The sequence below is a fragment of the Clavelina lepadiformis genome, chromosome 4, assembly GCF_947623445.1.
Source record: "Clavelina lepadiformis chromosome 4, kaClaLepa1.1, whole genome shotgun sequence".
NCBI classification, from domain to species: Eukaryota; Metazoa; Chordata; class Ascidiacea; order Aplousobranchia; family Clavelinidae; genus Clavelina; species Clavelina lepadiformis.
In genome coordinates, this window is record NC_135243.1 from 16,831,766 (window position 1) to 16,852,435 (window position 20,670).

Below are 20,670 nucleotides of genomic sequence, written 5' to 3' on the forward strand. Positions count from 1 at the left end.
GTCACGACATGTGAGATGAAAAATTTGCCGACGTTTCCTCATTGTGCTATCCTGCGTAAGAAACCGCAACTAGCGTAAAATTGTGCCAGCTAGCATACGCGTGATGTGTCACATGACATCCTGTGCTGTCATCATTGTTTGTTTTGTATACTAATTTTGCCTTATGTGTTACAGAAAACATATTACTGTCTTTTTGCGAATGTATTGCCAATATGAATTGCATTATAACTATGTTTCAACGTTTATTGTCATTTGATATACATTTAACGTGTTATATTGACTTTCGTTATCCACACTATTGTTTTAATTATTGTTCACCGAGAATTGTTTTTATCCTGATCATAAAAAATCGTGAGTTTTTTCAAAACTTACGATCTTTTCTTGGGGAAGGTTATGTGATAAATATATCACTTAATGTAATATAAAATTGTTTATTACATAGAATTCTCATCTATGGAATCAGTGAAGCATAACGTGACGTAATCGATTGTTCCCTTGTCCGTGCATTTTGTTTTACTCAGTCTCTTTTCAGTCGTACGTTCAACGCCGCAACATGTCTCTGTGCTGTTGCTGTTATAATGTTCTATCTTGATGTATTCGTTCAAAGAAGCTTCAAATATAATCAGATTATACAGTTATCATTCCTGTGTCATTATTGCTGAAGTCTATCAAAGTTCACTGTTAAGATATACACAAGGAAACAGACTTTGTAGTGTAAGTGGGTAAACCTTTCAGGCAAAGGTACCAATATACCACCTTTCATTACACTGTAGCTACCATGATAATTGCTAGGCTATGTAATCGGCTATCGGGTCTAGTCAAAAATAGTTTGTGTTCGACACCCAGTGGCGCTACCATTGTAAAATTTGTAATGCCTTTGGGCAAGACATCAATCAATCATCACATTAACTATACATGCTCCCGTTCAGCAGTATAGGCTACTAGGCTATACAATATCAGTATCCGTATCCATATCGGTACAGGCAGACGCCAGATAGGTAGTCTTGTACTTGTTAGTCTTTGACTGGCCTTGGCTGCTGTTGTAAAGCAACCCTGGCGGCCTGGCCTAATAATCCCACGCACCCCCCCCCCCCAAGTGTCAACGGTTTACATCATTTTAAAAAATGTTTCAATAAGATGTCTGTGTGCGATGAAAAGTAAAGCACGTTGGTGCTTTTTTCTTACCTAGTAGGAGAACATCACAGCAAGATCTTGATTGAGTTCACAACTGGAATTTTAGGAGTTAGTGCAAACTTATGTGAATATGTAGTAGAACTGTAGGTGCAAACTGAGCAATCACATGATTTTGTAAATGGCTTTCAATATTTCACAGGAAAAAATCGCTCATTCAAAGTTTTTTTTCATGGTTTCTTGTTACCGTACGGTAGACCTTTAGAGTTTAGAACTTAAATATTTTAAATTACAAACGTTGTGAGCTTTAGATTGTCAAAATTTCGTACTAGTTGGTGAGTTACATATGAATTTCTTGGGTCTAGTATACAATAGCACAATCGCAGGATACCTTTGTATACTAGACCCCAGCTACTTAAACTGCGGCGTCATCTGGTTGTGCACTTGTATACTAGACCCTATTTGTTTACTTGATAAAAAATTTTGAACATATGTTGCCTAGTAAAATTGTTATCTTACAGTGGTATGGATCCTATAAGGCACTGGATTAGTTCGATATGAAGTCACTTTATTTGGTTAGTGTAGCATGCGACGTAAAATATGAAGGAGTTTACGTTTTATCTGTGGTGTGATAGCCTATGTAGCCTAATTTTGTTTTGCATGTCAAGCAACTTTTAAAACAACCAACTAGAAGTAGGCATAAATACAAACTGAATAATTACATTCAAACGCGCCACAGATAACGAGCAAGCATTATAGAAAATCAAGACTTTCCTGGCGATGTAACGTGAATAAAACATGACATTTGTCTTAGAGTTACTTGAAAATGAAGACACCTGTAGCTACTCGCATACAATAACAGATTTGGAAAACAAATAACATAAAAATAATAATTACTTTCAAAAATGAGCAGGAGTGAAAATATTTTTTTAATGTTAAAACTAACGTGAGCGTCAAAATAAGCATGCTCTTTTTTTATAAAATATCGAAAAAAAGAAAAAGATGCTCTTTTTTCATTGACGAGCCAGAGTAAAAAGTAGCACAAGATGTCCTTTTATAGAGATCACACACTTATTGCCCAAAATTGGGCGCGCAGGCCGGACTGCAGAGTGTGGAAGGAAAACACAGATCTCACCAAGCACTAATTTCAGCGTGATGTACTAATGGGCTTTATCAATAAGCTGATAATATAACAAACATTTGTATATTTTGTCCCATACCCTATAAAAAATACTACTCAAAGGCGCTTCACAGTGAACAGTCAAAAACAAAAAGTCGCATATAAAATTGAAACGTCAAACACAACAAAACATTATGGTAAATCAAGTTTTAACAAGTCAAGTTTCCACACAGTGGAAAAATACACTTTTAATATTTTTTAGAAAGAGTTCAGGTTTTTTGCATCATGCATGTTTCTTGGTAGATCAATCCATACTCTAGCATTTGCTAAAAAAACAATTTGTCAACATATGTTTTTGTCCGACATGATGTAACTTGCAATAAGTTCTTAGATTTTGACCGCAGAACTTTTTTTCTGATAACGATATTAACGATTACTGAGATAATTAGGCCCTATTCCACTCAGATTATAATACAATGCAATGTTTAATGGAAATAATAGATTTACAAACATAGGGAATCGTAATGTGTACATTTAGAAACGGCAACAACACTGTACAGCAAAGAGATTTGTAACTTTTCCAATGTACAACATCATTAAAAGCAAAGTAAAACAGACAAAACAAATTCGATTATGATAAAAATATGAGACATTTTGGATAAGTTATAACTAAGCATTACTATTTTCTGTCCGTTACAAATTTACAATTACGTTGCGAAGCACATGACTTACAAAAATGCTTTTCTTATAGTTGTATTATTCAAGCGTGTATGCAAGAAAGTGTATTGAGGTATTCAGCAGAAGCGACCTGAAGAAAAACCTTATGCAATACTTCATTTATTCCTTTAAGCATGCAATTAGCATAAGGTTTTACTTGATGTTAGATAGGATTTTCTTCGGAACTTCAGATTTATGTGCAATTAAATGGTAAATTTATTTAAGTGGTTTGCGCCTAACCAATTTCTTCTGTATGTATGTAATTTTTCTATATGGTGTATGCCGAGTTTAATTAAACTATATTGTTTTAATTTCCTACTGTATGTAAGCAAGTGAAGCCCTGATATAACAAAATGGATTGGAAAAGCAAATTACAAGCCTTGTCGGAAGGTCATTGCAGTAAAAATAATGATCCGGAAAATGAGGAAGAATTAAAGTTTTTTGCCGATCTATACTCAAAAGGAAAAGGAGATATAAAAAACAATGCATCTTACAAACACATACCTCGATTTTATTACAGATTACCAAATGATGATGAGCTGCTTTTGCAAAAACTCCGAGAAGAATCTCGAGCTGTTTTTTTGCAACGAAAAAGCAGAGAGCTCCTGGATAATAATGAGTTGCAAAATTTGTGGTTTTTGCTCGATACACATCATACACCACCTCTTATTGGAGAAGAACAAATGATTGGCTATGATGATTTCAAAAAAGTTGGAGAAATGTCTGGAGATAAATATAAGCATTTTTTTACATCTGTGGTGTTTGCAAAGCTTTATCAACAAGATCCCTTGGGCAGAATCTCTATATTGCAATACTTCAATTATGTAATGAGGAAAGTTTGGCTACATCAGACTCGAATTGGATTGAGTCTTTACGATGTAGCTGGACAAGGATTTTTACGGGAAGCAGATCTTGAAAATTATATCCTAGAATTAATTCCAACACTTCCTCAGCTGGACGGCTTGGAAAAATCGTTTTACTCATTTTATGTTTGTACTGGTGTAAGGAAGTTTTTTTTCTTTCTGGACCCTTTGCGCACTGGGAAAATAAAGATTTTGGACATCCTTGCATGTGGCTTTCTTGATGACCTTTTGGAGTTGAGAGATGAGGAATTGTCAAAAGCTGTGCAGGAAAATAACTGGTTTTCAGCACCTTCTGCCTTGCGCGTGTATGGACAGTATTTAAATCTTGACAAGGATCATAATGGCATGCTTAGCAAAGAGGAACTGTCTCGATACGGTACTGGCACTCTTACCAATATATTTTTGGACAGAGTTTTTCAGGAATGCCTGACCTATGATGGAGAAATGGATTACAAAACATACTTAGATTTTGTACTTGCCATGGAAAACAGAAAGGAACCGGCTGCACTTCAATACCTTTTTAAATTGTTGGATGTCAAAACTTGTGGCTATTTAAATGTTTTTTCCTTAAATTATTTCTTCAGAGCTATTCAAGAAATGATGAAACTGCATGGTCAGGATCCTGTATTATTTGCAGATGTTAAAGATGAAATTTTTGACATGGTTAAACCTCAAGATCCATTAAAGATAACATTGCAAGATCTGATTAATAGTGGCCAGGGAGAAACTGTTACAAATATTTTAATAGATTTGAATGGGTTTTGGACATATGAAAATCGAGAAGTCTTGGTGGTTGATCCTGGCATGGATGATGATGTTTAAGACATTGTTATATTGTTAGCGCTATACTTCATGTAAAATAATTAATATTTTTGTCTTTATTATAAAGGTGTATGATTTATTTAGTTGCACTCCAAGTTTACAAGAAACTGTGCTTACGCTGTTCAAATTTTGAATCTAAATCTTGGACATTTTTTTGAGATAGTTTTGTTTAGTTTACCATATATATTTTCTAAGGTCTATAGTGACATGTTGTATACTAATGGCTACATGCAATGTTTGTGCTTACCATGTTTTTCTTTTTAAGGATTCCAACCCAGTTAGATCACGGTTTAGGGTAGGCTTGTTTTAACTTTCTGACATGGATGAAGCAAAATCCTCGGAGTTTAAATTGGTAACTAGAAAACGAAAACTTCCTGTGCAAAGCATGGAAGTAAGTGGCAGTGAAAGTGATGTAAAAAGACCTCATTTTCCTCCCTTAAGTGCTGAACAACTTTCAAATACGAGTAAAGGAATTAGAAGAATTCCAGTTCCAGCAAATCGATACACACCACTTAAAGAAAATTGGATGAAAATCTTTACACCAATTGTAGAACACCTGAAATTACAAGTACGATTTAATCTTAAAACAAGAAATGTGGAACTTCAGACAAGCTTAGAGACAACTGAAGTTCAAGCACTCCAGAAAGCTTCTGATTTTGTTCGAGCATTTGTACTCGGATTTTCAGTGGAGGATGCCTTGGCACTTATTAGACTTGATGAACTGTTCTTGGAGTCCTTTAAGGTTACAGATGTGAAGCGTTTAAAAGGTGATCATTTGTCACGTGCCATCGGAAGAATTGCTGGGTCAGGAGGACGCACAAAGTTTACAATAGAAAATGTCACCAAAACTCGCATAGTAGTTGCCAATACAAATATTCATATTTTAGGTTCTTACCAAAACATTCGTCTTGCTAGAACGGCCATTTGTAATTTAATTTTGGGTAGCCCCCCTTCCAAAGTTTATGGTAATATGAGAGCTGTTGCTAGTAGAGTATCAGAACGTTTTTAATGTTATTGCATGTTTACTTTAATGCATTGCATGCTGTGACTGATGACAGAAGAATGTCAACACTTTTTTCAAGTTAATCCTGAAAATATGTTTGTTGTAGTAAATGTTTTCATTGTATTATAATAAACTGCCTTCTACAATCGTTGTGAGCAGTGAAGACATTGCACAGAATGCAATAGTTAATTTAATTCATTTGGTTAAGTTGTATTGTTTTTGGAGGAATATATGTTTGTGCATTGTGTAACCGGCTGTTAAAAATTAGAACTCAAGTGATTGATTACTAAAGGTGGTTTTGTATGTAGTTCTGCAACAAGTCAGAAGAAAAATATATCATAGTTCAAAATATTCCTTATAGCAATGGGGCAGAGTAGCTCAAGAGAGGAAATTGAAACAAATTACACAGAAAATCTTACCTCACTGGAATTAGAACGTTTGCAAATGGTTTTGGGCATTAAAGATGGTTTGGAGTCGCTATCACTTAAACAAATGATAAAAAATCTGGAGGTGATAATCAAAGTTTAATTGTAACGAATACCGAAGAACAGATGATAGCTTTAGTTTCCTATTTTATAAACATAAAAATTGTTTGATAAACGGAAAAACGTGTGTTTATTAACTAGTATTGGAATGAAATTTGCAATTTACCATAATTAGAAACTTACATCGTTAGGTGCATCTAAATCAGCATCAATTGACGGATTATACTATGGAAATTGTGCATGCTCTAGACAAAAAATGTAGAATTGCACCTAAGTGGAGCCCGGATAAACACTTGATGTCTGAAGTGGCAAAAATAACACACGGTTCACTAGCTGACACAGCTGAGTTTGTTAGTGAAATTTCAAAAAGCATTGCAGAAGGTTCAGTAAGAAGTAATTTTGTAAAAGTAAGTACATTTCTGCTTTGTGGTTTAATAAACAAAGTCACCTATTCTGTGAATTTGTTTTGCAGCTATGTGGCGATGTCATTCAATGTTTATCGGCTCATGTGGAAAATACTACAATAGGCGTTTCTCACTTATCAATTGAAACGTTTGTCAAGAAAGTGATCCCAAACAACATTGAATTATCAAACACTGAAGATGTTATAAAGGTGTTTGAAGGATCACCAGTATTATCAGAAATTTTTCAGTATACACTGAAGCTGCTTGTATATGGTAAAGAATCTGTACAGCATGGAAAGGTAATTGTCAAATACAGTGAAATTTTGATGTACTTGATTTGTTTTTGCATCCTAGCTTGAACCGTATTGTTACAGCCGGATGAAATTTCTTACATACCAGTATTGATACCTAGCTTGGAAATACCACCAAGAGTGAATCTTCAAGAAGACAGTACAATCTTGTACATGCCAGACATAATGTATTTGAATAGCCAACTGCCCATTGAAAATCAAGCAAAATGGAGATTTCTATACTCCTCAAGTGTTCATGGGGAAAGCTTTTCAAGATTATCAAATCAAATCTTAGGTCAAGGACCTGTTTTGATTCTTATACGAGATGAAGGTGGAAGTGTATTTGGAGGCTTTATTTCAACAAATTTAACATTTAGCTCAAAGTTTCAAGGTATACAACGATGTGAAATTGAAAGCATTAATTAATTATTATCTATCTAAAGTGATGGTTAAACATGCTTTTTGTTGTGCAGGAAATGAGAGGAGCTTTGTCTTTAGCACCGCTCCAAAACTGGAAGTTTATTATTCAACTGGATACAATGACCATTATGTTTACTTCAATACTGGACAGGAAACTATTCCAAATGGCTTAGTAAGATTAGTTTGTTTATTATTAATAAAATCAATGTGGTTTCAGCATAGCTATAATTTCAGCAAGTATATTTCAACTTTTTTAACATACCAGGGTATGGGTGGCCAGCATAGCTATTTCGGGTGGTGGTTGAGCACAGAATTTGGCAAAGGTCATAGCAAGGGTAAGAAGTGCACCACATATGGTAGTCCACAGCTATCTACTTCGGAGGATTTCAAAATTGACAAATTGGAAGCATGGGCAGTTGGCAATAAACCACAGCTAGAAGACGAGGTTAGTCTCTTAATTGCCAAAATATTCTGAACATTAGACTGGCTCTGTACAAAATCCACCTTGACATTACAGTGTAAAAGAACATGGTTCAAGGTAGTATATTAACAATAGAAATTCACTACTCAATGAACTAGCAATATTCCAACAGCACACTTTCCAACTAACAAAGTTTATTTAGTCACAGGAGAACCAAAGCATAATTGATAAAAATCCAGATGCTGTTGCTATCTTGCGAATCGCTGGTAAAGAACGTCATAGTGAGGGATTACGAGAAAGTGAAGTAGCATCATCAATGCCTGAAACGACTGAGCTACATATAGCACATGACCCGATGGAGTAACAATAAAATCAAACTAAGCAATTACAAATATGTGGTTTACGTCTTATAATTAATTTTGTAGTGCAATGCCGTTAATATAAACTTTGTCAGTTTTTTTTCATCATTAGCTTGTGACAGTATTCTTTGTTGTGCAAATAAAATTTATCACTCCCATTCAGTGGTGCCTGGAGGTTTTGATGTCAGGTCATATAAGACTCTTGATATCCCTGGAACCTTTTTAACCTCTTCTACCATATCATGCACCACTTGCTCAGGAATATGTTCACCAGGACACGCAGCTAAACCAGTCATAAAATCATTTGTGATAAATGGGCGAATAACAACAGATCTCTGGCAAGAGGGTATTCTGCTCATCAAATCACGATCGAAATGCAAGGGCAGAAGAACGACGGGCATCTGAAAGGAAATATTATATTAATAGTTAATATTGCATAGTTGTAATGATTTTTGCAAATACGTCATGCACCATACCTGACTTATTTTGCTTTGCATCTCATGCTTAGCAAGTATCTGGTTTGCAATAAAATCACATTGGCGGATGGTTGCGATCACGTTGAAAGACAGCACAGTTGGTGTAATATCCTGAAAAATTGACTTATTACAACAAATATAATAACACATGTAACACATTGCAGACAGTAAACACCTTACATTTCTGATTTATAAGGTAAGCATTTTTACCTGAACCTGGTCATTTACTGCACTCCCAAAGATATAAGCAATGCGATTAACATTGTGACATATACGGGGAATAGTTTTTGCCAGAAAAAATAAAACTTCCCAGTCAGGTTTTGGGTTATCTGAAGACAAACCCACAACATAGCTGTAGGTACGGCAGTCACCCTGCAAAACATAATCTGTAATAACACTAATCCGTGTTTTTTGTACTTCATCAAAAGCACAGGTTTTACCTGAACTCCAACGCTTTTAATAGGCAGTAATGTAGCTTTCATTGGAAATCTTTCCGTATACACTTTCAACTTTTCACGATTTTCTTCACTGACAAGAACAGCATGTATTTTCTACACGGAGAAATTAAACCAGGGTAACAACATAATTATTACGCCAAAATATGTTTTGAATAATTCCTATTCCATACTTGTAATAGTGCATGTGGTTTGTTAATTGAGTGGCTATAACCAGCAAGTAAACGCAGCAGTGTTTGCGTGTGTGAAAAGTCCGCACATGTAAAAGCTTCTTCTGCACATAAAACACGAATAGCCAAACCTGGACCAGGAAACGGGTGCCTGCAAACATTTACGTATCCAATGAATATAATTAACTTGTCGACCGCTAATAGCTACTACCTTTCTCGTTAACAGAAAATTGTTCCCCACTGGCAACCATGACTAATTGACTATACTATAATAATTTTACAGTTTTAACCTGTGGCATTCTTCAGTTTTACTAGATTAGGGCTGCCCAAAGAGAGGCCTACAGGTCAAATGCATTTAAAGTGTACAAACACAAGCTGTTTCTGCAGACCAGAAGTGAGGATAATAATTAACATATTGATTTCAATACACCAAGCCTTTCAATAAAAAATGTTGAGATAAACAATTTGAACATAATTGTTTGTGACAGTCATTAATACAGTTTAAATAGTCTTATCTAAAAAAAATCCCTAAAAAGTGTGTTTGCGAAGGCCGACAGTTTACCTCATTAAAGCACTAGAAGGAAGTCCAAGTTTTCTTCCAAGTTGCCTAACTTCATCTTTGTGAAAATCCTTTAAAGGTTCAAGCACACGTCCTTTAGCACGCAGAGCTCTGACTAGATCTGTATCATTATGGTGAGTTTTTATAGCGTCGGCATTTGCACTGGCAATTTTTGAAGCTGATTCAATCAAATCTGGCCGAAGTGTACCTTAAAAATATTGGAAATTGAGTGGAAGTAATTATAACTAAGCAGCATAAGCATCCTGTAAAGAAGAAGAATAATATTATGCCAAATGAAATATGTATTTCAACAGTGCTGAAGGTGCACAAACGCACATACAACTTTTCTAAAATATGAATCACCTTGTGCCAAAAAACAATCATCTATGTCGAGTCCAAGCTGTTGTGCTTCATTGTTTACTATGTTTATAAAAGTATCACCAATTATTTTACGCTTTTCTTCTGGATCTAGTGATTGACAAAGAACGCGTGACAAAACCTAAGACAAATATACTGTATTATTTGAAAGAAAAATAAATTTTCTAATAAAAAAAACTTTTTTACAATCTTTTTTGGGGATACATTTATGAAACATGTAAGAATTTACCTTGTATCAAAATTCGAAAAGCATTGTAACAAAGTTTCATTGTATATGCCATATTACCGATATACTGTAAATACTTTCATTGCAGGTAAAATTTATAACCTGGCTATAAAGGATAAAAATACACTTGAGCAGTGATCAAGTAACATGTTGTAAGTCGCTATATATACAGTATACACCTTTCTTTCTTTTCCTTTTGTATGCTTAACATTCAGTGTTGTAGAACTGTTATAAAATGTGTTGCTTGCATTTATCAACGTGGCTGATATATCACATTGCTCAAGGGATTTTAAAACAATTTCAGATTCATTTTTTCTCATAAAGCCATTGTCAACGTGCAGTGCAAAAACCTAAAAATAGAAATTTGAATTAAGACGATATCTTCGGTATAGAATGCAATTACCTGCAATAATTTCATATGGTGACTTTACAAGCCATTAATGATTACTTAATTGGTGAAACGATATAAAACATATAAATTGCTACTTTAAGCAACAAAGTATCAACAGAATAAAAAATTTCTTGCGAAAAGTTTGACAAGGCATAGAATAGACAAGACCTGATCATGATTGAGTGCCTTGAAACACAAGGTAGCTAGAACCGTTGAATCCACTCCACCACTAACAAGGACCAACACCTTGGAAGATCCAGCCACTGATCTAATCATTTGAATGCAGGCTTCTTCACGTTTATCCACAGTATAGTTACCTTTTAGCCCTGATAACAATAATGTCGTATAATACAATCTTTATAGGTTTATGCAAAAATAAAAACTTTTCATGAACAATTTTCTTTGAAGTTTTACTATTCACCTTTTTAGTATGTATGTTATAGCTATGGTAGGTTAATTTGGGTGAAATTGGACTCCTTTGAACTTATTAAAGTATTGTCCAGTATGAACTTGCAGTACATCAAAATATATATATGCTATTTGTCAGGAGTGATTTGAGTGAAAGCTAAGAGTCTTGCAGCTCAATAACGGAATATACCGATTACCAAGTATCAACATTGCAACAGTTAAAAGGAATTGCAGAAATTTGTGCCAAAATGGTCAGAGACAGATATTTGTGAGTGTCTCGCTGCACAATGAGGTTGCCCATGCGGCTGATGTACGGATAATACCATTGTTTAAGGTGTGACTATGCTATTCCCACAGCATAAAGAGTTTGTATTAAGAGATAAAATTGCAACCAGACCATTGAGGAGAAAAAGAGCAGAGCTTTTATGAAATTTTAGACCTTAAAAACTGCTTGGTTGAATGTGTCTGTTCATAGATTAAGCTTAGTTTGGCAGAGTTGGGTATCCAACTTCTTCGAGGGGTACCCATTTTTACTCCATATTGTTTCTATCAAACTAAATATTGTTCTTCAAATGAAACTTTATCCAACACAATGCAGGAAAAATATTGACGAAAATCCACCCTTTTCAGAAAGTAGCGGTTGACTTAGTGTCCATCTTTACCTTCATTTACAATGTTAAATGTGCTCAGTTTGCAACACATTCCGGGACCTAACTTGCATACTACTTAAGTTCTGTGTGTTTTTAACGTCCAACATTCATAAAAAGGCATTTCCTCCCTTGCCCTCTGAATGATGGGTAAAGAGCTATACCAATTACCAAAAGGATTAAGTATGTTTGGGACTAGACACTGCAGTTTGTTTTTTGCAGCATTATATACACAATGTATATCATATATGAAATTTGTTATTTTGGAAGGCTTATGAAACTTTTTCTATAATTTTGAAATATTTCAGATTGACTTAATTCAAACATTGACATGTTGATTTAACAATAGTACTATTCTAGTTGACTCTGCTCTATTTTTTATTGCTACAGCTATACCCAAACATCCTGGAAATAGGTGCAAACTGCAGTGAAGTTCTCTGAATTAAAGTACAAACGAAATCGGTCAATCGTAACCTATTTGCCAGACGTTTTGATACGACTATCCGATCGATCCGTTTAACCAATATGCTAAAAAAACTGTTTATCATGAACAGGCATTATTTTTGATAATGTGTATGAGCTAACTCAGTTGCAATGGGCATTACAGTACTGTACAACTCTGTGAAACAATCCTACAACATCAGCTGAATACAATTCTGGTTAAATTATGTAGAGTTTATTACTGTAATAGCCTATTGCACTGTGTTACACAACAGAGCTGGCTACATTACCAGCTATCACCCAAGAGCACGTTGTTGATTAAAGCATTTTTTCGGCAAACTGCTTTAATCGGACTCTCCTTTTATCGTGAATGGTCTCTGTTACGTCAACGCCTTATTTTTCAAACGTAATCGGTACCGGTACTGTAGTTGTTTTTTTTCCTTTGCGCTGTCTTTGTAAAATAATTAATTTGTTGTTTGAGTTGACCACACATGTGACCTCATCTCCACTTCGCTTTTAAATGTCGAGACAATTACGCAAAAAAGGCATTCTTCTTTCGCTTATCGGTAAGCGTGAGATGAACAACTCATCTTTGCTTCCAAACGTCTGGCCGAATACGATGATACGATTAAATGACCACAGTATGCGAGTGAGAAGCAAATCCTGATACCATAATCCGATTTATTCCTTTAAGTGTGATTCGATTAACCGATGGTTTTACTTAACATTAGATAGGATTTGGTCTGGGATTTCAGATTTTGATACCATAAAACGATTGATACGTTTAACCAGTATACGATTAACCAATTCGTCTGTAAACCCAAATGTAGCGCTTGAGCAACTATTGCATTTTGAAGAAGACACAAGCATTGCTTTATAAAAAGTAAATTTCACATTACAGTATGTAGATTTCTTTGGTACTACATATTTCTATATCTACCCACATATGCATATATTGGTAGTCTGGTATAATATAATCACACCTGAAATATTGTACAGAAATGTTTTGAAAATCTGCTTCCCATTATCTGTTAATTCAACTTCTGGGTGAAACTGCACACCATAAATTTTCCTACTTTCATCAGCTATAGCTGTGATAAAGTCATCTAAAAAACAAGATTGCACTTATGACAATGGGTTTACTTTCATATTTAATTGTAGGTTTTAGGAATTCTTGCAAAATAAACTAATTTTGAAAATCAAAACAAGCAAAACATTTTCATGCAAATTAGCAGTACCTATTTTGGCCACAACTTTAAAACCACTTGCAATGTCTTTCACAGAATCTCCATGTGTAAGAAGCACAGTTTGATTATCAGATTTGAGATCCTTGAAGAGGGAACATTTTCGATCAACACAAGTGGAGAATTGTCCATCCTTGCGTACTTGTGTAAGCTCAACTGTACCACCAAATATCTGATTCATCAGTTGCATTCCATAGCAAATTCCGAGAACAGGAACACCCAGGTTAAAAACCTCTTTGTCAAACTCAGGAGAATCACCAGAGTAGACAGATGCTGGCCCACCTGATATGATAATACACTTACACCCAGACCCTTTCAGAGATGCAGCTGTTGTCTGTAGTGGAAGGATTTCTGTGAAAACATTCAGCTCTCTGATTCTTCTGTCTATCACTTTTCCATACTGTGAGCCAGCATCAAGGATAACAACTTTTTCATTATTCATTGTGACAACACAATCACATTAAGAAGCTAATAAATTCTAGCATTAAATCTAAAAAAAGCTTCAAAAAACGCGAAATAATTCATACTGATTTATAAGACATATTCATCAGTAAATTTTGATATGCTCATCCAGAAACTAAGGATGGTAAATAACCTAAGTGGTTTAGATCATAATATTACGTTTGTTGAAAAACTTGATACCGAAGAGCATTGCAAGAGATACATTACATTAAAAAAAATATAACATGCTTATAATGGAAGCATAACTCTTACAAAATTATACCAACACAAATGCATTTAACTGTACATTTACCCAATAAGAGCACCTATACGGCTATAAATATGAAACAATTATAATAAAAGCTCATTAATTCGATTTAGGTTAATCCAAAAGTTTAGATAAAGTTCGCAACTTTAATCGTCTCAGCCTACTAAAAAGAAATTTCATTTAATTCTTTGAAAGTGTTTTGTCATCTGCTTGGTGTATGTAGCACTGGCACCGGGTTCTAAAAACTAATTGAAAAATCATTTATGAAAAAGTAAGCAATACGTTAACTTCATTCCTTAATGGGTTGTTATATACCAAAAAAATTCTATTTTGTTAAATTGTTAGTCTTCGGATCTACAATTTAATGCCTCTTCACATGGAATACAATGTAAAGCATAAAGAATATGATTGGAGTATGAAAACAACAAGAGTAAATTAAAAACTGAAGCAGCTACACTTAGTAAGTTAAAAGCAGTCAGACAAGTACAAGATGACACCAGAAGATGGTGGCACTATTTTATGATCAACCAGTAGGCTAGCCTGAGTGGCATTGGCGTTATTACCAGCAAGTCTAAACGATTATAATAAATTGAAATTGCTGGTGCTACGTTTAGAGCTACCATTACTGCTGTTTAATCAAATTAAGTTTCTTCTTTTTGCAAAACAAGTCTACAAGAAAAAAATGCAGTAATAAATAACTAAAAATGCATCTACAATGACCAATTCACATTTTCAAGGCGATTTGAAGCAAATTTTAAGAACTTTTGAAAACCCAAAACTTTGAATCCAAGTAATTTGACTTTTGAATTCGATTTAACTTGCTTGCTTGAAGTGCTGTGATGGATACATGATCTTTGATTCCAAACCGAAATAATTAAATAGCGTTTAGGTTAAATAAGATAAATACATTTCACTAGTAATCATATATAGAAAACAACTATACAAAGGTTTACATTTAACATCAACAGAAATCTCAATATCTTGGAGCAAGATTATAATTTACTTTATTCAGAAAAACTTTACACCTTCCTCCCCAATCAATTCTGCTTTTCCTTTAGATTCTAAAAGGCGTAAAGTACGCAATAGTAACCAATCTTCTAGGCCATGGAACTCTTCTTGAGTTGTGTTAATGCCTTGGGTGATTTCGTGCAAAGTACAAACAGTGTTTATGTATCCAGCTTTCGCAGCCCAAGTATATATAATGTCACTCCATTGAGTTACTGTTCTCCATAACACAACACAAGAAGTTTTGTTTTTGTCATCCCATTCAACATTGCCTTTCTTCTTGAGCACATCGAGAATTTCCAACACATTTTCTGCTGAAAATTTTCTGTTTATCTTTTGGTTATAAAATAGTGGCGAGATAAGCATATCATTGATTTGCAGTCTAAAGAGTTTATGATGACGACAATAGGCTAGCAGCAATTCACACCATGTCTCTATTTGCTTGGCTTTGGTGTCAGCATTACACTGCAGCGTAAAAAATGGTGGGAATTCATACTGCCAAGGCCACTCAAATTTTGACATAACCCTTATTTCTAAAATATTTACAGTAAATAAACCCAATCATATAATTCACCAATAAGAGTCTAAAATCTGATCCCACTAAAAATGACAAGCATCAGTCAACCACACTCAGTGAATATATAGCATGTCTATGAAAAACAAAACATAGCAATATAGTATGTTATATAAATGGCTGCCAACCAGGGGAGGATACAGCCGGGGTGCTGAAATGTTGCAATGCCACCCTCAGCAATTAAAATAATTTTTGTGCTTATTGCTTACAGTTTATTTTGCTACTCCATTACTTCGTTTCAATGCTAAAGCACGTACCTGCGATAAACCACTAGCAAACTGTAGTTTATTTCATCAATTCAATAACTACGAAATAGACAAAAATAAATCGTGAACTCAAAAACCTTTATATTCGCTATCGTTATCACTTGCTTAAAAAATATATTTTAAAATTTCTTTGTCTGCATAGTCCGCTTACATCGTGTCTAATTCATTTTCGATGTCAGCGCAATGAGAAATGCAGTCATTGTCTTCGTAGATTGGCAGCGTGTTGTTTAACAAACAAACAAAACTTAACTTTTCTGCAGTAGTATACGATACTCGCTTAGATGACATGATGCAACGTAAACTTGTAAGAACAGTAAATAAAATGCTAAGGAGTTGACGGTGGCTTTTATGTGATAAGTGTTTGCGGACGCAGGATGTCGTGATAAGGTTATTCTCTTTGGCTATATTGTTTTAATAACAACACATTTTTTTTCATTTTCTTTTGAAAAATCGACGCCTATGCTCTAGAGCAGGGGCGGGCAACTTCTTCGGTCGGCAGGCCTGATATGAGAAAATGAAGTACTTGGCGGGCCGGATTCCTGAATAGATTGGAACGCAGCTTTGTCTTATTAATGTTCATGTTCGAAAATGTTTGCTCACAAATGTATGTAGACCCGAACAGAACAAGTAGATTCATGGCCATCTTTCTCAGGTTGGCAAACTTGGACTTATTCAGTGACGCAATACAGGGATTGCGGCAGAATTTGGCCGCAGGCCACATTATCATGTAAGACCGGAAACTGTCTGCGGGCCGCTCAAAATCCCGTCGCGGGCCGGATCTGGCCCGCGGGCCGTATGTTGCCCGCCCCTGCTCTAGAGTCTAGACCGTGAGTGAACATGACGGAAAAAGGTGAGATGTGAGGGCAACAAAAAAGAAAAAAGAAGAGACACAAGATGTCTAGACCGCAAGGGAATGCAATAAAGTGGGTGTGGGCTACACATAAAACAAAAGTTTTTCTCCATTATTGTTAGCAAAACAATGGATGTGAGCTATACACTAATAAATACACTATTTTTTAAAGACATATTTTGTGACACATGGATATATAAAGAGTGAGATGACAAAGTACTGTATTGCAATGGTCTGAAATCGTTTTTGGCACAACCAACAAAACTAGTCCAAGGATCTTGTAACTGAAATATTTTGTGACTAGGCTATGATTTTTAACAACTAAATTTTAAATTAAATAGCACAGTCAGACTGAATGGAAATGAAGTTTCACACTGGGCTATGTGATATCCACAATGATCGTAAACAGATAGACAAAGAAAGTTTAATGTACTACTAGTAAATTATACACTTGTAATGTAATCACAATGAATAACTATTAAAATCATTCGCTACAATGTAGAAGGTCTCGCAACTCACATCTATTTGTGTACCCTTGCCACACTAAACAAAAAGTCATTTAAAATGAAGTTTCATGTCAGCCAAGTTAAACACAAAAGATGTGGTACAGCAGAATCAGGCAGCTTCAGTTCCTTCTGCGCTCATATTTTTGGAGATCATGTCAATCAATGACACTAACTTTTTGCTTCATCTATTGATGCAATTAATAACGCATCACTTAAAATTTGGTTTAAAAACAATTATATAGTTTATGCTGCCAAAAAAGTAATTGCATGAAAATTGGTTTTCTGGAAAAATGTAACCAGAATAACATTGGTTCTAAAAATAAGAATCAAATAATTTTGGATTCAGTTCATTAAGATTCTACTATCTAAAATGTACATCTCTATATGAAGCAAAAACAACTACTTATCTACAACTACATGTTTTTAATTTGCTTAGATTTATCATGATTTCCTATTAAATTCAAAAACAGTCAGTCAAAAAAACAGGTGAGCATATTTACACTTTTGAAATGCGGATTTTTCGCTGAATTTAAGGAATAGCATGGATAGCCAGAAAAGGTTGAGAAACTAACAAAGAAACTGAACCTCTCTCTCAGTGAAAAAACCTTCAAAAGTACAACAAAGCTGACCAATAAATCTTCGAATGATCATGAAACTTTGCATTCTTTCAAAAGGGTCTTCGGATCTAAGTTTGACAGTCTAAGTCTTCCTAAAGCCTAATGGAATAACAAGTATAAGTTGCGGAACTGCTTTAAAGTACTTTTCAACATATCAACTATTTTATTCATTGCTTGTAGAAGAACGAAAAGTGAAATGCCGATCACTATGGCATTATGAAATAACACTTCAATAATAATAATAATAACTTGATAAAAGCTTAGCAATACAAGATATTGGATAAGCAAAAACGTATTGGGTCTCCTTTTCTTTTTCACTGCCATAACAGGATCAAATATTGATGAAGTAGGCTGTTTTCATCAATGTATGCATATAGTCAAATTGTAGTTCACTTTTTTGAAGACCAAAAAAGAAAAGTAGTTAATTGGCTTTGTTTATATTGTGGCTATTCTTATTTCAGAGTAACTAAAATGAGCTGGAATTGCTTGTGCGCCATAGTTTTGGATCACACCTGACAATTCATGCAAAGCCTAAGTCAGTGCTCCAGAAACTCAGTGAGCCTTTACAACAAAGAGAATTGCAATAAAAAAATTGCAAATGTAACGCCTTGCAAAATTTTTAAAAGTTTTATAACGACTGATATAAGCCACTGGCTTTTAATCTTGGCTCTGCGCGTTTTAACACTAGAATGACCAAGCGCGTCAACTGACCCATAAAGTTTAAAATTTCACATTGTGAAGGTGAAGAAAGGTGTGATTGTAGTTTTTAGAATCATAACAATGTGATAATCAGCATAGTCTTTAGATGTAATTGAGCATTGTGAGTAACAGCAGTATTGGAATAATTTTTCTCGAACGTCCCACTTTACTGTAGAAAATCGGATTTAGTCAGATTTTATTTGACAGTAACATGTGCTTGTGAGCAGTGAACATTTAGCAGGAAAGGCTGTACGTCAAGAATGTTTTTCTCACTTAATAAATGCACTAATTGTATTTTATGTGTATTATGCATCAATTGACGCACTTCTTCGTTGTAGATAGTTTGAAAGCATGGTCGTTTTAGTGTTAAGGGGTCAGTGAGGTAAATTCAACAATTTACTAATTTAAAAATAATCATTCTGTATCATTTATCTGTCATAATTTACAGGAGGGAGCAAAAAGTATGGCGCTAACCTCCTTGCAGAATGGTCAAACAAGAAGTATACGCACAAACAATCAATTGATGGGAAAAAGAAATAAGTTTAAGTAGTAGTAGCAGTAGTAAGCCCTCTGGGCTTAAAATGTGCAAGGTGTAAATTAGTGTAAATAATGGAAGGTTAGCAAGTCTACCAAACCAAGAATGCATTTATAATGTCAAACAAAGTAAAGCATATAATGGTGGACAGTCGACGAGAAATTATGCATCCATTTTTGGCGTGCACTGAAGGCTCAATTCTTGGTTTATTTATTATAAATTGGAATACAAACAACGAGCTTTTCTTTATTTATTTATTTATTATAAATTGGCGTGAAGATGAAGCAAACCATTTGGGTGCAGCTGCTACACTTTCCACTATGGATCATTGCCCTAGATACCATTTTGTTTCGGCTGGTTAGTTATTCTGTGAAATAGGTCACACATTTAAACTAGATCACGAATAAGAACCATGCACTCTAACAAGTAATGTTGTTTCAAACCACGTTTGCACTTGTAGGCTAGTTTGACGTTAACAGGTAAAACGAACAGTGATCGGTTACCTTGTCAGGCAGGTCTTGTAATACCTGTACCGGTATGCTGTGACGAAATGGAAAAAAAGTGATAAAAACCGAAAAGGCTTAAACGTGCTGCCAATATAATAATTGAGAGAATAATCAATTGCTGGTAAAAAAATAGAACAGCCACTAAACCCATAGGGAAGACCAACTAATCTTCACGTAACACGAATAGGTAAGCAGTCCTCACGTAGTACGAATAGTAATAGGCCTAGCTAACATGAGTAAGCAGATTGGTTGGCTCCATGGCCAAGTGCTGCTGAACTCGCAATAATACGGCACCTGATACATGCAAGGTTAGTGGTGACGCTACCATCGACGTTAATACCCTTACGCAAAGTATTATTAACGCTTATGACGTGACGCTTGTTCGTGTTTTGCGCGTGCGCTAGAAAATTGGCAGAATCCTAATCAGTATCACTCGAATCCGAATCGGGTCACTTTTTGTAAAGACCTGACTCGACTTGAATCCGTTTCTAGGAAATAACTTAAAATACTTGACTATACTTGAGTCGATATTTAAAAAGAATCGACTCGACTCATGCCCATCCATGTTAATTAGATTTAGATAGTATGTAGTCAAATTATTTTTTTATTTTGTTCGATTAATTAAGATGTACCTTGAAGTGATTCTGATTGGAAATGAAATGATTGGAAGTTTGTCTGAGCGTTCAGAGCCACAAAACTAACCAAACTGTTAAAAAATTTTAAATGTCTCTTATTGACAGAAACTTGTTTTTTTTGCGTTCTCATTTGCAAATTGGCTTCATATACCAACTGACTTGACTTAACTCGAGGCTTACTAGCAAACCGAATCGGCGCTACTTGAGCCACTTCTTCTAAAAGATGATTTGTGTCTTGAACGATAAATGATTTGACTCAAGACTCCAGTTTGATGACTTGGTTATGCGTAAGTTAAGTAATAAATTACCTTTTGACATCCCTTGACGTTATTTCGTCA

The 20,670-nt window shown here is 34.9% G+C and overlaps 5 protein-coding genes across 5 annotated transcripts; 3 read left to right on the forward strand and 2 right to left on the reverse strand.

Moving 5' to 3' along the window:
- Positions 1 to 1,175: 1,175 nt before the first annotated feature.
- On the forward strand, positions 1,176 to 4,918 carry LOC143452873 (serine/threonine-protein phosphatase 2A regulatory subunit B'' subunit gamma-like). Its single transcript, XM_076954012.1, has one exon. It carries the CDS (start codon positions 3,322 to 3,324, stop codon positions 4,651 to 4,653), a length of 1,332 nt encoding a protein of 443 aa, XP_076810127.1. The 5' UTR covers positions 1,176 to 3,321; the 3' UTR covers positions 4,654 to 4,918.
- Positions 4,919 to 4,963: 45 nt separating this feature from the next.
- Positions 4,964 to 5,804, forward strand: LOC143452876 (RNA-binding protein PNO1-like). Its single transcript, XM_076954014.1, has one exon. It carries the CDS (start codon positions 4,973 to 4,975, stop codon positions 5,660 to 5,662), a length of 690 nt encoding a protein of 229 aa, XP_076810129.1. The 5' UTR covers positions 4,964 to 4,972; the 3' UTR covers positions 5,663 to 5,804.
- Positions 5,805 to 6,017: 213 nt separating this feature from the next.
- Positions 6,018 to 8,197, forward strand: LOC143452872 (MTOR-associated protein MEAK7-like). Its single transcript, XM_076954011.1, has 7 exons — positions 6,018 to 6,166; positions 6,333 to 6,548; positions 6,614 to 6,844; positions 6,920 to 7,226; positions 7,309 to 7,427; positions 7,521 to 7,700; positions 7,879 to 8,197. The coding sequence occupies exons 1-7, from the start codon at positions 6,020 to 6,022 to the stop codon at positions 8,038 to 8,040; spliced, it is 1,362 nt and encodes a 453-aa protein (XP_076810126.1). The 5' UTR covers positions 6,018 to 6,019; the 3' UTR covers positions 8,041 to 8,197.
- On the reverse strand, positions 7,783 to 13,872 carry LOC143452870 (GMP synthase [glutamine-hydrolyzing]-like). Its single transcript, XM_076954009.1, has 11 exons — positions 13,425 to 13,872; positions 13,170 to 13,292; positions 10,859 to 11,016; positions 10,479 to 10,649; positions 10,059 to 10,194; positions 9,699 to 9,903; positions 9,140 to 9,287; positions 8,952 to 9,062; positions 8,722 to 8,883; positions 8,512 to 8,622; positions 7,783 to 8,436 (listed from the first exon to the last, which is right to left on the reverse strand). Exons 1-11 carry the CDS (start codon positions 13,870 to 13,872, stop codon positions 8,185 to 8,187), a joined length of 2,025 nt encoding a protein of 674 aa, XP_076810124.1. The 3' UTR covers positions 7,783 to 8,184.
- Positions 13,873 to 13,930: 58 nt separating this feature from the next.
- LOC143452877 (vacuolar protein-sorting-associated protein 25-like) lies at positions 13,931 to 20,051 on the reverse strand. The gene has a single exon (XM_076954015.1). It carries the CDS (start codon positions 15,664 to 15,666, stop codon positions 15,148 to 15,150), a length of 519 nt encoding a protein of 172 aa, XP_076810130.1. The 5' UTR covers positions 15,667 to 20,051; the 3' UTR covers positions 13,931 to 15,147.
- Positions 20,052 to 20,670: the final 619 nt, after the last annotated feature.

Coding starts and splice junctions, on each gene's coding strand:
- LOC143452873 (XM_076954012.1), top strand. CDS start 3,322: ATGGATTGGAAAAGCAAATTACAAGCCTTGTCGGAAGGTCATTGCAGT.
- LOC143452876 (XM_076954014.1), top strand. CDS start 4,973: ATGGATGAAGCAAAATCCTCGGAGTTTAAATTGGTAACTAGAAAACGA.
- LOC143452872 (XM_076954011.1), top strand. CDS start 6,020: ATGGGGCAGAGTAGCTCAAGAGAGGAAATTGAAACAAATTACACAGAA. Junction 6,167..6,332: donor AAATGATAAAAAATCTGGAG/GTGATAATCAAA, acceptor TTACATCGTTAG/GTGCATCTAAATCAGCATCA. Junction 7,227..7,308: donor ATTTAGCTCAAAGTTTCAAG/GTATACAACGAT, acceptor TTTGTTGTGCAG/GAAATGAGAGGAGCTTTGTC.
- LOC143452870 (XM_076954009.1), bottom strand. CDS start 13,872: ATGAATAATGAAAAAGTTGTTATCCTTGATGCTGGCTCACAGTATGGA. Junction 10,650..10,858: donor AGGCACTCAATCATGATCAG/GTCTTGTCTATT, acceptor TTCTATTTTTAG/GTTTTTGCACTGCACGTTGA. Junction 9,904..10,058: donor TGATTGTTTTTTGGCACAAG/GTGATTCATATT, acceptor AATATTTTTAAG/GTACACTTCGGCCAGATTTG.
- LOC143452877 (XM_076954015.1), bottom strand. CDS start 15,666: ATGTCAAAATTTGAGTGGCCTTGGCAGTATGAATTCCCACCATTTTTT.